General features: G+C 31.9%; 1 protein-coding gene across 1 annotated transcript; it reads left to right on the forward strand.

Moving 5' to 3' along the window:
• Positions 1-2,758: 2,758 nt before the first annotated feature.
• LOC131605679 (uncharacterized) lies at positions 2,759-3,451 on the forward strand. The gene is made up of 2 exons (XM_058878008.1): positions 2,759-2,827; positions 2,909-3,451. The coding sequence occupies exons 1-2, from the start codon at positions 2,759-2,761 to the stop codon at positions 3,449-3,451; spliced, it is 612 nt and encodes a 203-aa protein (XP_058733991.1).
• Positions 3,452-15,203: the final 11,752 nt, after the last annotated feature.

Raw genomic sequence — 15,203 nt, forward strand, 5'->3', positions numbered from 1 at the left:
TAGTTTTTTCTTAGAAAGAAGAGAAGGGTTTGAATGAAGAAAAATCATTGAACTTGGACCAAGATAGAAGTTATTTGAAAGTATATGTGAAATTTATATTAAGTTAAGATATCAAAGTTTTTGAAGGGCATGCATGAAAGAACAGGCTGTGTAGTGTCACGGATGTGGTGAAAGGATTTCAAACACCAAAGCCATGTAATATAGAACACATTATTATTTGGTGTTCATTTCGAGGAACACATGAGTAAGAATTGAATCTTTCATCCTAATTGTAAGTACAAGCAATAGGGCAAAACAAATACCATGACTATTCTTCTCATATTTTCAATAATATGAACGAACTGAGAAGAATAATTTATTATTGGGGACAACTTCTCTACGTCACAAAAAATTGAGTAGTGTACCTTCAATCAATCATATAACACTATTTAATTTTATCATCTTTAATTATTTATTAAATGATATACTTTTTGGTTGTTTTCAATGTATTTTAACGCTACCCAACTTTTATGATGGGTAGATAAAAATTCACCTTTATTATTTATTCTTTGTCTAATTTGATTGTGAAAGAAAAGGTTTATAGTAAATTTATTAATATGAAATAATAAATTTATTCATTATCTATTCTTTTATCTGAATATCATTACTTAGGATAAAATTCATTTGATACCAATAATATAAAATTACATATCTATTTATCTATGAAATATATAATTTTCTAAATAAATAAGTATTTTTGTATCGAAGACTTTTTCGGCTTTTTAAATAATATATTTTAGGTTTAAATAGTCTTTTATTGGTCCCTGTAAGTTGGCGTGTTTTTGATTTTCATCTATGTATCTTATTTTTCTTGAAAATGATTCCCAAATGTTAAAATTCTTTTGGTTTTGGTCCCTAAAACTAAAATCCGCAGGAAAGTTTCAAGGAAAATCCTCCAGAAACCTGCAGACTTTCATGCGGATTTTATACAGTAACGAAAACCAAAAACACGCCAACTTACAGGTATCAAAAAACTATTTAAGCCTATATTTTATAAATAAGATATAAGAAAAATAATTGTGATGATAAATTTATGAGTAATACATTATATTTTTAAATAATTACATTTATAATTAATAATTTCGCATTAATAGGAGGTGCAAGTCGCAATCTTTTATCTTGTTTACAAATTCAATACAATATTCTTAATTTGATTTCGGTCAAGATTTTTGATCTAGTTTTAGAGACATTAAACATGTTTTAAAGCACTTGCGACATACTAGTACATCTAAGCCAATTGTCAACGTCTTGTTTTAAAGGGGATGTACTTGTCATACAAATTCCGAAACATGAATATGTTGATAGTCTAGATAGCTAAAAAAAATCATGAAAAGATAATGTTGAAGAAAGAAGAATCTTCTCCAACAACTGACACATTGCATAAAAAGTTAAATGCTTTTTGCAATGCTCTGGATAAATGGTCTCTCACATTTATTGATTTTTTTTTTCATTTTCATCTATTAAGGATCTTAGGAGGGTTTTGGAAATAGGGTCGTGGACTCTAGGGTATCCTTCACATATTCACCTCGACATTGGTCTTCCATCCGAATTTGATTAAAAAAATTAACATAAAGTGTTGGATTAGAATACATGGTCTTCCTATTGAATATTAAAGATCGCGAATTCTTTTTGTTAGTTCCATGATTTTATGATTGGCATAATTTTGCTAAAACATAGTTCTTAACTGATGTTGAGCAAGATGTTGAAACATCTTGACCAACTGTCATGACAGGTTTGGCTGCCATGCATTTTAACAGATGTTCTGCCAGATGTTATGACATGCTATACCAGAACATCATGACAGTTCAGACTAGATTTTAATCCTTGAAGATTTGATTGAAAAATGTGAGTTCTATGAAGATTCAAGCATCCATACAGGCACAGTTAATCAAGGAGTTTTTAGGACAAATGTACATTTGATTTGGTTTCAAAAAAAGGATCATTGAGACTTTTGTAGGTAACTAAGATTTGATTTGATTTGATTTGTTCCTATTTTCTGTGAAGATCTTGCAGCTGATTGAAAAAGGATAAAATTGGATTTTATTCAGAAGTCCAAACCCATACTGCAAGAGTCTATAAAAGGAGATTTGTTAAACCTAGTATAACAAGCATTCACAAATAAAAACTGTGTGCAAATAAGGGTTGGTGTTTTGGGAGTCTTTTAAGGTTTATCTTCTCATACATTGAGGTGGACTTTTAAGCAAAAGAATTTAGTATTATTCTTGATCGAAGCTTTTAAGCAAAAAAAAGAATTATTTATTTAAAAGTGTAATCTTTTTATTTAGTTCCTCTGGTCACAAGGTGTGTGACTATTTTTATCACTGAGGTGATTGAAAGTGAGATGCTGGCATATCTAGATGGTGATTTCTAAGTAGAAGTTGCATGGGGTAGTGATTAGGTGACATATCTGAGATTGCTTAGGCTTTGAACTAATACTATTATAGAGAATTTCCTCCCTATCTTGGTAGCTCCCATATTAGGTGTTATTGCACTGAACTAGATTAACAATTTACTGTGTTCTTTATCATTCTGCATTTTATTTTAGTTTTGATATTTGTGTTGTCTGTCGGTAGATGTTATAGCATCTGTCTTGACATTGTGTGGTGTTACAACATCTGTCTTGACATCTGTTTCTAAGTACCAGAATTTCAATTGGCATCAGAGCAGACACCTTGTTCCGTCTATTAGGTGAGCTCCAAGGAGAATATTTTCTGGTACTATGGATAAAGAAGGAGGATATAACAACATACCACCTCTGTTAGATGGATCAAATTATAACTGGTGGAAAGTCAGTATGGTGGCTTTTCTGAAATACATGGACAACAAGGCTTGGAAGGTTGTTTTAAAAGGATGAGAACATCTTGTTCAGAAGTACAAAGAGGGGAATGTGTCCTTAAAACCTGAAGAAGATTGGTCTGAAGAGGATGATAAATTGGCTCTTGAAAAATCCAAAGCTTTGAATGCTTTATTCAATGGAGTGGACAAGAATGTTTTCAAGTTGATAAATATTTGTACTGTTGCCAAGGATGCTTGGAAAATCCTCAGAATAACTCATGAATGCACATCTAATGTGAATATGTCTATACTTCAGCCTCTCATTTCTAAATTTGAAAACTTGAAGATGAATGATGATGAGACTATCCAGAAATATCATATGAATATTCTTGAAATAGCAAATGCATTTAGTGCCTTGGGAGAAAAGATGTCAGAAGAAAATCTTGTAACAAAAATTCTTAGGTCTCTACCTAGGAAATTGGACATGAAGGTAACAGTAATTGAAGAAGCTCATGACATCAGCACTATGAAGGTTGATGAAATTGTTGGCTCACTTCGAACTTTTGCATCCAGTACTAAAGATGATCTAGATACTGAGGAAGGATTGTCCAATACCATTATTTTACTTGGAAAATAATTCAATAGAATTTTGAAGATAATGGATAGAAGAGGAAGACCAGATGTCAAGAACATGTTATCTTACATCAGGAATGATAATGATTCTCCGAGTAATCCCATACCTGAAGAGAAATTCAATCAAAGCAAAGGCATTCACTATTATGAGTGTGAAAAATAGGCTTTACTATATCTTGTCTGATGACGATGAGTCAGAAGATGAGTCTACAATTGAGACTGCCAAACGGGTGATGTCTCTTTTTGGCAGATGTGCAGATGAAGTAGAATCATGTGATGAGAATGATCTCTATAAATACTAGGATGTGTCCTACAAATATACTTGTGACAAATGTGAAGAAAGTCTCAAGACAGAAGAATAACAAAGAAAGATCATTGTTGATCTAGAGAATGAAAAGAAGGAACTTCTATGTACTGTTTCACATCTTTAAAAATAGGTAACCTTCTTAAATTTCAAGCTTTACCACTTGACAAACTCTTTGAAAAGGATAAATAATGGAGCTGAGATGTTGAAAGAGGCTGAAGAGACAAAAGTTAAATATCAACAACATAAAAGGTCTATAGAAAAGTTCCTTCATGCTGAAAAGAAAATGATGATCAATATGTCCAACCACAAATTAAAGCAAAGGTAGTTTGTATTTGTTGGTCTTCTACATTGAATTCATTAGCAATACAGAGGAAAATATATTAAACAAATTAATAGATTTAAAATATACATAAAATATATCTTTAACGGATTTTCTATCACCAAACATTTTATACCTTATATAATGATATTCATCAGACGGTTTCAACAACTATTATATTTCAGTTTTTTGACCTCTTGTTACTTTGTTGTTTTTGTGTTGAACATTAACTATTAGGGGTGATCGTATCCGAACCAATCCAAAAGCAAAACCGCAAATCGAACCAATTCAAACCGAAACCGCAAAAAACCGCATTTGATTTGGATGATTTTGGATGATTTTTGGAGTGAACCGCGCGGTTCGGTTTGGTTTGCGGTTTGCATTTCACAAAACCGAACCAAACCGAACCAAACCGCATGTTTAACTTAAGTTTTGAATTTTAATAGTTAATTTATTATCTTTCCAAATCCAATTGCATAAAGCCACACCTCACGTTTTGAATTTTAATAATTAATTTATTAACTTAAGTTTTGGCATAATCAACTTAGTTTTTGTATTTTATTGAGCTACATATATATGTAATTGTCTAGTGTCTAATATATGTATTTCATTTATAATGTATTTTTAGTTCTCTATTGTTCTTATAATATAATTTCTTTTGTATGGTATAATATCATATATTATATTGGCATTGAATTAGTTTCCTTTTTCCTTTTATTTCAGTACATTTTTATTTTATAGTGTAAACCGCAGTCAACCGAACCGATCCTAACCGCATTGGTTTGGTTTCGTTTGGTTTGGATGACTTATTAAAAATCAACCGAACCAAACCGAACTGCATGCATTTTTATCTCGCGGTTAGGATGACTTTTATGCTCAAAACCGAACCAAACCGCACCGCAAACACCCCTATTAACTATAAACTTGCCTAATATTTAATACAATATCAAACATCTTTCTTTTCAAAGTCATGAATATGTCTTTGGACAGAACCATGCTCATTATAATCTCAACAATAGTTTTCTTCTTTTCAACATCTAAACGACCGACAACTAGATGACTTGTTAATAACTTGCAATCGATTTCAAGATTATGTACATCACATACCATATTAAGTATTCAAACATTTTGTGACAAATAGTACTTGCACAAGTTAAAAAGGCACCGACATTTCTTTGATTTGATTTCATCACGTTTCAATTTTAGATGTATTTCTTTATACTCACCGCTTCTTTCAAGTCATCACATCATGAGCTTTTCTTCTACCAAACATCTTGATGATCCATTTAAGCATATGAATACGTAACGTAAATGTCACCGTAATGATAAAATATTTCTCAACTTCAATTATAACAACATCGGGTTTAAGAACACATGTTCAGTGGCGGAGCCATAAATTTTAGGGAACCTGGGCAAAAATTTTACACCCTGTTTTTACTAATTTTACACACTGTTTCTACTAATTTTGCTCTTGATTTTGTTTAAAATTTTTGCCTTGATTTTGTCCAAAAATTTCATACCTTGTGTTTACTAATTTTGCCCTTAATTTTGTCTAAAAATTACTAATTTTGCCCCTGAGATTGTCTAAAAATCTACTATTAAGTAGGGAGTATACAACGAAAAGAATGATTTATCCCGGATGCGTGCCCGAGCTCGCTGGGCTGTATATCGCCCATGCACATGTTCATTAACTTCTTATACATAATTTGCATCTAGACCCACAACATATATATATATATATATATATATATATATATATATATATATATATATATATATATATATATATCTTTCTTTTCTATTTTTTTTCTTTCCTCTCTTTTTCTCTTCTTTCATTTTCTCTCCTTCTTTTTTCTTTCCTTCTTCCTTTCTTCTACTTTTCTTTTGTAGCCATTTTTTATAATTGAATACCTGAAACACGATAAAATACCGCCATAATAGAATATAAACAAATAAAAACTAAAAGAAGAAAAGAGAACCAAACAAACATTCCTAGATTTGAGAAGATCTTTTCAAAAAAGATTTGAAAGATTCAGAATGATCATTCTCAATGATATCAACATTACCAAAAACTCAAATAACGAAAAATATAAATAAATATAAAAATATATTATCTATAATTAAGAGCAATAATGAAATTTATGGAATAAAAAAACAAAATTGATTAAATGTAATAATTGAATATAAAGAAAGATTTTTGTGAAAGTTTAGAATGTTGAATTAAGATTAATAATTTCCTAGGATGCTTCAGACTCAAGAGTTTAAAACTTAGTATGTCTGAAATTGTTCATTTGAACCAAGTCAAAACAAAGTTCTTAAAATTAAAATCACATTCTCTTTTTTGAAATGAAATTATGGAAGTTAACCAAGAAAGGAAAAAAAAATTAAAGGAGCAGAACAGAAGCCCGGACATGACATACCATATTCTCTGAACTCTGCCGTCACTTGGTTTGGTTGAGGCCATCATTCATATCTTTTATCAAATCTAATATTGCCATATTTACTATCACAAAATCAAATATCACTCGATATTTCATGTATACATATTTAAATCTATGCTAATTATAGTGATCACGTGCCTCATCTACATTTCAGTCAAACCAATTCATATAAATATATTCCCCATATTAATTATTGTTTTTTTTATTACTTTCTCTGTTTTTTTTATACGAGATCTATCAACAGATTTGCATTAACATCTTTATTCATATTTTATTCAATATCTTACCTCACTTTTTATATAAATACTAACTATAACCCTCACACACTGAGTGAAGCTAGCTTACTTGCACTCACCAAAAAATGTGGTCTATGAGTTCTGAAAACAACACTTCCACCATGAAGATGAAAGATGAATCTACCACCACCATGGCAACAAAGTCTGAGGCATCTACAAGATCATCATCATCATCATCATCATCATGTTGTTGTTTGATGACAAAACTTGTGAGAAAAGTACTCAAGAAGAGATCACATAGCAGAATCAGACAAGGTTCGTCTCAATGTTGCTATGATCCTTTGAGCTATTCTTTGAATTTTGACACAAGTGATTGTGGGAGCTTATTGGATGAAGATTATTATTATAAGTTCTGTGCATTTTCTTCAAGGTTTGTGGCAAATCCAACTACTTCATGCCATGTTCTTCAAGTAGCTTCGGGGAACTCTCAATAGAAGTTAATTAGTTAGAATCATTAAGAGGATTAATTTTCTTCTTAAAATGTAGTTTGAGTTGAGATCTTGCATATGTATCATTCACTCTAGATGAATTAAAGTGAACCGTTTGTGGTTTATTTTACTATAATATATTAATATTATAATTTACGAATCTTGCTTATTTGTTTTTATAATTTTTTCGAAACTGTTATATAAATATTTATGTCAGTAGGTAAGATAAATAAACAGATATTAATATATTAACTATTTTCATCAACTTGAATTGACAATGGGATGAGCATGTTGGTTACTTAATTAATAATTATTTTTTTTCTTCTTTTGGACAATGTCTACTCCTAGTCAAAAAGAAAGTATAGATCATGACCTAGGACATTGCGCTCATAACTTTATTTTTTAAGTATTTCAAATTAATAAATTTATATGGTACTCTCTCTCTCTTTTTTCTTTCTTTAATGAAGTTTCACAACTATTTTTAACAAAAAATATACAATTACAAATAAAAAATGTTTAAACAAACACAGATAAATAAATAAATAGCTGAGTTGATATCATTTAATGTTTTTCTGTTTTATTTGTAACTTGTAAGTGTGGCTAAATATTTTTTTTTTATTTGACGTTGTGTTCAAATAATATTTCTCAACCTCCTTTTATTTTGATTTTTTAAGTGAAATTTAATATGGATTTGATCCAATAGTGGACTTTACTATTTTTTTTTTAAGTGGAATTAATATGGATTTGATCCAATAGTAGAATTTACTATTTTATTATTTTTTATTTAAAAAATTAAGAATTCACAAATTTAAATTTTTTTTTTTTTAATTGTAAGGTGGTCTGAAACCACCACAAAATATATTGAAAAGAAAATGAGAAGAAACAGAGAAAAGGAAACAAAAAAGGGGGGGACCGAACCAAAACCCCTTAGTGAGAAATCCTATAGCAAGGAAGACCGATACTATTTCTAGCGAAATCCATTAGAATCTCCCTATGAACAAAATCCCACCAAATAAAATCATGGACCTGTAAACCTAAATTGGCTAGTCTATCCGCACATTGATTTCCTTCCCGATAAATATGAGTGACAAAAAAATTGATGGATCTAGTATGTTGAAGAACATTCTCCCATCTGTTCCTCATCTCCCAAGGCACGATGAGGGGTTTAGAAAACGCCAGGAGCACCAGCTTTGAGTCAGTCTCTATCCAAAGATTATTCCAATTGCGCTGCCTAGCGATTTCAATAGCGAGAATAGCGCCATACAACTCAGCCGAAAAGGCATTACCAGCACCAATAAATTTTGAAAAGCTACCTTGATGTTTTCCAGTATGGTCTCTGAAAATGCCGCCACAAGCTGCACGCGAAGGCGCCCCTGAATACGCGTCATCCGTATTGCATTTTATCCATTGCATAATCGGGGGATGCCAAAGAAATTCCTTGACAGATAAAGCTTTAGGAGGATTGACTTTGATATTAAAACTCTTGAGAAGGTGGAAGTCCAAGATAGAGTTCGACCCGGCTTTTGATGTGGCGTTGCCCGTGGTTGCAACATCAACCTTAACAGCATTGAGAAGAGAATTCCAAATTAAGGTTTTATCCTCAAACCGCCTAATGTTTCTAGCTTTCCAGATTTGGCTGACAATACTAAGCGTCGCCGCAAGCATAACAATCTTACTCTGGGCAGATGAAACTTTGTTATGGGCAGCCCAAATATCCTCAACAGAGCAGAAATTGTGCGACATAATCGACGATAAGAAATTCCATAACCTGGCAGCAAAAGAGCAAGAGAAGAACAAGTGATCCGCGGTTTCCTCGTACCTGCCGCAGAGAGAACAAATGGATGGAAGGTTAAAACCCCTTTTCGCCATATTTTCATCCGTTGGAACCTTTTTGTGGATCAGCCTCCAGAAAAGCAAAGAGTAAGAGGCTGGAATATGGGCATTCCAAATGGTCTTCCCCCAAGCAGTGGCTTCATACTTGCGAGACTGGAAAACGTATGTAGATTTCAGAGAAAGAACTCCATCTGTGGCCGGCGTCCAAGCTAAGAAATCTTCTTTTTCCGAAGCGGACAGATGAATATTAGAGAGGAGATTAGCTAGCATGGGATACTTTACCTGAACATCACCCGGAATACACCATTGACGGTTCTGGATGTAAACCGCAGCTTTGTCATTAATGAAAGGAGAGGAACCGGCAAAGGGGAGAATCGAATCAATTGCAGCCGAACCTTGCCAATGATCAGTCCAAAAGAAAATTCTGTCACCATTTCCTATAAGCCAGCAGGAATTTGTTTTCACCTCTTCCATACACCCTTTGATACTACTCCACATGGAAGAGAAGATATGGTACGAAATATGCCGTCTGTTACGAAACACTCTAGCTCTAAGCAAGCAAGCCCACTGCTCACTAGAATTAAAAAGGTCCCAGCAATGCTTTAGATTGGCCGCCTCATTAAGAGCGATTAAAGAACGAATTCCCAGCCCACCCTCGTCAAAAGGCCTACAACATTTATCCCAAGACACAGTGACTGTTTTGCGAGTGTCGATGTCGCCACTCCAAATAAAATTCCTGGCCCATCTATGGATATTCTTCAAAACAGAAATTGGCCAAGAGTAAATCAGCAGAGTGTGAATCAACATGCTTTGTATCACAGATTTCACGAGAACCAGCCTGCCCGCAACAGATAATAAACTAGCTTTCCACGCCGAAAGTTTTGAACGAATTCTATCCGCTATCCCCTGAAAATGAATGGGTTTAGGTCTGCCCCGGAAAATAGGAGCCCCCAAGTACGTGAACGGAACATGACCAGTATTGAAGCCAAGGCTAGCAGCAATGCAAGAATGACGCTGGTTGGAAATGGACCCTGCATATATGATAGATTTGGAAGGATTCACATGTTGCCCAGACGCAGAAGCATAATTCCTAAAAAGAGAAGATAGAGCTTCTATAGATCTCTTGTCCCCTTTGCAAAAAACCATGATGTAATCGTAGTAGGAAGTGATCACTTTTCATGATAGACATGTAGCATGTTCTACTAGGCTGAATCATGTGCACACTCTATGAATAACAATTATATTATTTGGTTTTTATTTTAGAGTTTAGAAGCACAAGTATAAGACTGTAAGAATACAGATGTTATGTATTTTTTTATAAACTTATTTGATCTAACTATTAACCAGAACGTTGATTTTTTTTGCCAAAAAAGAGTTAAAATAATTTAATAATTAGAGCTTTGGAGGACACTTCTACATACACATAATAGGTTGTTTTTAGAAATTTTATAATAATTTTATAAATTTTTGAAAATACCTTACCATATAAGTTATGCTATGTTGACTAATACTTATATCGTACTTAATAAGGTTATTTTAGTAATGATACTCATTTTATCATTGAAATCAACATAATTAATTATTTTCTTAAAAAGTGTGAAAAACTAAAAAAGGACACCTATTGTGAGACGGAGGGAATAGTATATGTTAAGGTTCATAAATATGATGAATAATGTCAAAGAGGGACAATTTCTAATTTCAAATGCCCATGTTATGGAGGGACAATTTCTATTACGTTGTTAATGTTTATTCTTCATGTAACTTAATTTGAAGACGAAGCTATGGAAGGAAATTATCGAATTTAAAAAGAAGTTTGTAGACGGAGAACAATGCTTGTGTGGTGATTTTAAATCGATAGTTTGTTTAAAGGAGAGGAAAGAGGGTCTCAACTATAACAGGACATTTGAAACGAGAGAATTCAAGGATTTCAGAGAGGAATTGAATCTTATCGACTTTATGTGTAAAGGAAACAAGTTCAGTTAGTATAGTGGAGATAGTTTCTTTTGTCAGGGCTTCTGATATATAGATGAGGGATAGTGGGTCAATTGATAGGAAAAAGGGACATCTCCCATCGTTGTTCAATTTGAATTATGATCAATAATTATGTCTGGGGACCTAAACCGTTCAAAGTCTGTGATTGTTGGTTCGAAAACAAAAAATTCATTTTGTTTGTGGAGAAGGAGCGAAAAGTTTAAGAGTAGAAAGAAGGTGTGATTTTGTTATTAAAGAAAAACTCAAGATGCTTAAAGGTCTGTTTGGTTCAAATGAGGGAGAGAGGAGGGGGGATTTTAATGGAGGGAAGGGAAAGGGAGGGACGATTTTTTTTTAAATTATATATATGTTTGGTTCAAACGAGGGGAGGGGAGGGGAGGGGAGGAATTATATTAATAATTTACTTTTTTATCCTTATGATTTTATATAAGTGATATAATATTAACAAGTGAAAATTTCATAAATATTTTTTGAAAATAATATTTATAATTTGAGTGATTAAAAAGTCATAACTTATCACATAACGTCACTTGATTCATATTATAACTTTCTACACAAATTAAAGTATGCGTTGATGTGAAATATAATCCCATGCATTCGGCAAAATTGCCGCATTCATGCAGTCAGGGCATTTTAGTCGTTGAATCTTAATCAAACGATTTAGAAAAAATGGATTTACTTTATATTATAATTTTAAATCGCCTCCTTTAAATCTAAACCGTCCGATTTTCATCGAACGACCACCAAAGCTTGAATGCGTAACTGTAGGGGCACTGACCGCAGTGGAACTGAATCTGTGTTGATGTGTGGATAACAACTTTTAAATACATAAAATAAATTATTATTAAATATTATATATATATATATATATATATATATATATATATATATATATATATATATATATAGTAAAAATAGAAAAAGAATTAACATAAATAAAGATAAAAATAAAAATAATAATAATAATAATTAAAAATTGCAATGATTATAATTTTTATTAAATAAAAAACAATTTGAAGGCCAAGAATAATTATAATAAATTGAAGTAATAGAGAAAAATCACAAAAAATAAAAGCAGAAACACAAAAGAAAACAATGATTTTGAAATAATAAAATAAAATTGAGGATATTTTAGTAAATATATTAATTTATTAAATATCAAAAGTCACATTCTCTCCCATCCCCTCCGATTCCCTCCGGTTTGGGGGAACGCAAAAAGTCTGATTTTGAGGGATTTTGCTCCCCCCTCTCCTCCTACCCCCCCCCCCCCCCAAATAGAACCAAACACATTTCATTATAAATGTTCCCTCCCCTCCCATCCCCTCTCCTCCATCTACCTCGAACCAAACACACCCTAAAGGAAGTCTAAGGAGATGGAACTTGGAAGTTTTTTTGGTAGGATTAACTTGAAAGTGGAAGAGGAGAAAGAAGAGATTAACAAAGTGGGTGAGTTGCTCACTTATTGTAAGGAGGATCGGGTGGAGGTGCTAGTCTCTAGAAGAAGTAAAACATCTATTTTATTATGGAAGAAGCTAAATTTCAAAGAGAATATGCTCATTCAAAAGTCTAGGGTGAAGTGGATTAGAGTTGAATATTTGAATAGTTGTTTCCTCCACAACATTATGAAGGGGGAGAAATAGGAGGAAATTTTTATGGTCTATTCACACTTATAGTGGACTACTTGAATTTGTAGGTGGGGTTAAGGAAGAAGTTAGGAAGCATTTCAGTGAGAAGTTCAGGTAACCAAAGTTCAATAGACCTCAACTTGATGGGAATGGATTTAGGTTTCTTTCTCATTCTGATAATTGCATTTTGGAAGAAACTTTCTCAGGTTGAGTTGTGACTTTCTCAAGTATATGATGAGAAGAATGAAGTTTGATTATTTGTGGATGAAATGGATAAAGGCTAGCATATTCTCTAGTTAGATGTCTGTTTTGCTTAATTGGAGCCATATTGCAGACTTTGAAGATGGCAGGGGTTTAAGGTAGGGTGACCCCTTATCACCTTTCCTTTTTGTTATTATAACAAATGACTTAGCTGGCTTGGTGAGAAAAGCTTATGAGGTTGGAGAATTTAGAGGTTTCAATGTTTAGGAAATGTTTAAAGTTAATATTCTCCAATTTGTAGATGACACTTTGTTAATTGGAGAAGAGATTTAAAAAAAGTGTGGTATATAAAAGCAGTTTTTAGAGGATTTGAGTTTGTTTTAGGCTTAGGAGTCAATTTTCACAAGATTAGAGTTATTGGAATTAATATTAGCACTCACTTTCTATCAGCTGCTGCCAATTTTTTTATCTTGCTGGGTTGAAGTCAAAGCCTTTACTTTTCTTGGAATTCCTATAAGTCAAACCCAAGGAGAATCAAGATGTGGAAACCATTGATAGAAAAACTTAAATCTAGATTGGAACAGTGGAAAGGAAGATTGTTATCATTAGGAGGCATGATTACAATTCTAAAGTCACTTCTATGTAATTTATCGATCTTCCTGCTATCTTTTTACAAAGCGCCAATGAAGATTTGGAGAGACGTAGAAAAAACTCAACAAAGATTTCTATGGGGAGACAATGAGGATAGAAGGAGAATTCACTGGGTAGGATGGAGTCAAGTGTGTAAACCAAATCGTCTAGAGGGCCTTATGGTGAAGAGAATAAGAGACTTCAACCTTGCCTTGATGTATAAAAAGAGATGGAGGATTCTCGAGAAGAAATGGACTATTTGGACGGATTTGTTGACAGTTAGATACGATAATATTACTCACCAAATTTTGATAGCGAAAGTAAAAACTTCAAGATTCCAAAATCTTCTTGGTGGAAGGACTTAATTACAATTGACAGGAGGGATGCTAGTTCTGCTTTTGTTTTTGCAAAAAATCTTAAATTCATTATTGGAGAAGGAAGCTCTATTCCCTTTTGGAATGTTGTATGGAGGGGAACTTTTAGTTTGAAATCCATATCCCTCGATTTATACCAAGTCAATGTTGCGGGTTCATTCATTTAAGACCAAGATGACTGAAAGATAAAAGCTTTTGATAAATTATGGAAAACTCAATTTTCGTTTAGAATAAAAGCTTTTGGGTGGAGGTTTTTCCTAAATAGGCTTCAGAGTAAGGATCAATTGAGAAGGAGAAAAGTATTATCATCTTACCACGAATTCTGTTGCATATTTTATTTTAGGAAGAGGAGAATTTGGAGCATTTATTCTTCAACTGTCAAGAGGTAAATAAGATTTGGTAGGAGGCGAAGATGTGGTTAGGAACATCCATGAGGTTTAAAGGACCAATTTCGATGAAATTCTTTTGTTGTAGCAATAGCTTGAAGAAGATCAAAATAAAAAATGAGAAGGAAGTGGTTGTGTGATTGGTGGTTCTTTGGTATGTTTGAAATCTCAGGAATGAGATTTTATTCAAAGATTTGATTTGCAATGTATGAGATTTGGTTTGGTCAATTAAATTGATGATGTGTAAATGGTCTATTATAGGAAATTTTTGTTTTTCCAATTTTACTTTTACGAGTTTTGTATAGATCTCATTTCTTGTTTAGCCTATGTTGCTGTTGGTTGAGAATTTTTCCTTCTTCGGATTTTCCCGAAGGACAAGAGTATCCCTAATACTATTTTAATAGAATGTTTGCTTAAAAAAATTTATTAATACAATTCAAATTAATGAGTTCTCAAACGTAAACAAAATTTATCGAGTAAAATAAAGTTGATGGATGAATAGAGTATAAAGATTGATTAATATATGTTTTTAATTTAATATTTGAAAATGATTAATATTATATATTTTATTAAAATAAAATATAAAAAAATGATTAATATATATATATATATATATATATATATATATATATATATATATATATATATATATATATATATATATATATATATATATATATATATATATATATATATTGAAAATAAATGGTCAATTACTTTAATTTTATAATTAATACAATACTAAAATTGATTAATAACACAATTTTATATTTATGTTATAAAATAATTTTAATTTTTCAATGAATAATTTTTAAAAAAAATTGTCAAAAAAATGAAAATAATGAAGACGATTAGTATATAATAGATAGTGAACTACTTAAATGAATTAAAATATAATAAATGATGGTTAGTTAATGAAAAAAA

This window comes from Vicia villosa, linkage group LG5, assembly GCF_029867415.1.
Source record: "Vicia villosa cultivar HV-30 ecotype Madison, WI linkage group LG5, Vvil1.0, whole genome shotgun sequence".
Taxonomy (NCBI): Eukaryota; Viridiplantae; Streptophyta; class Magnoliopsida; order Fabales; family Fabaceae; genus Vicia; species Vicia villosa.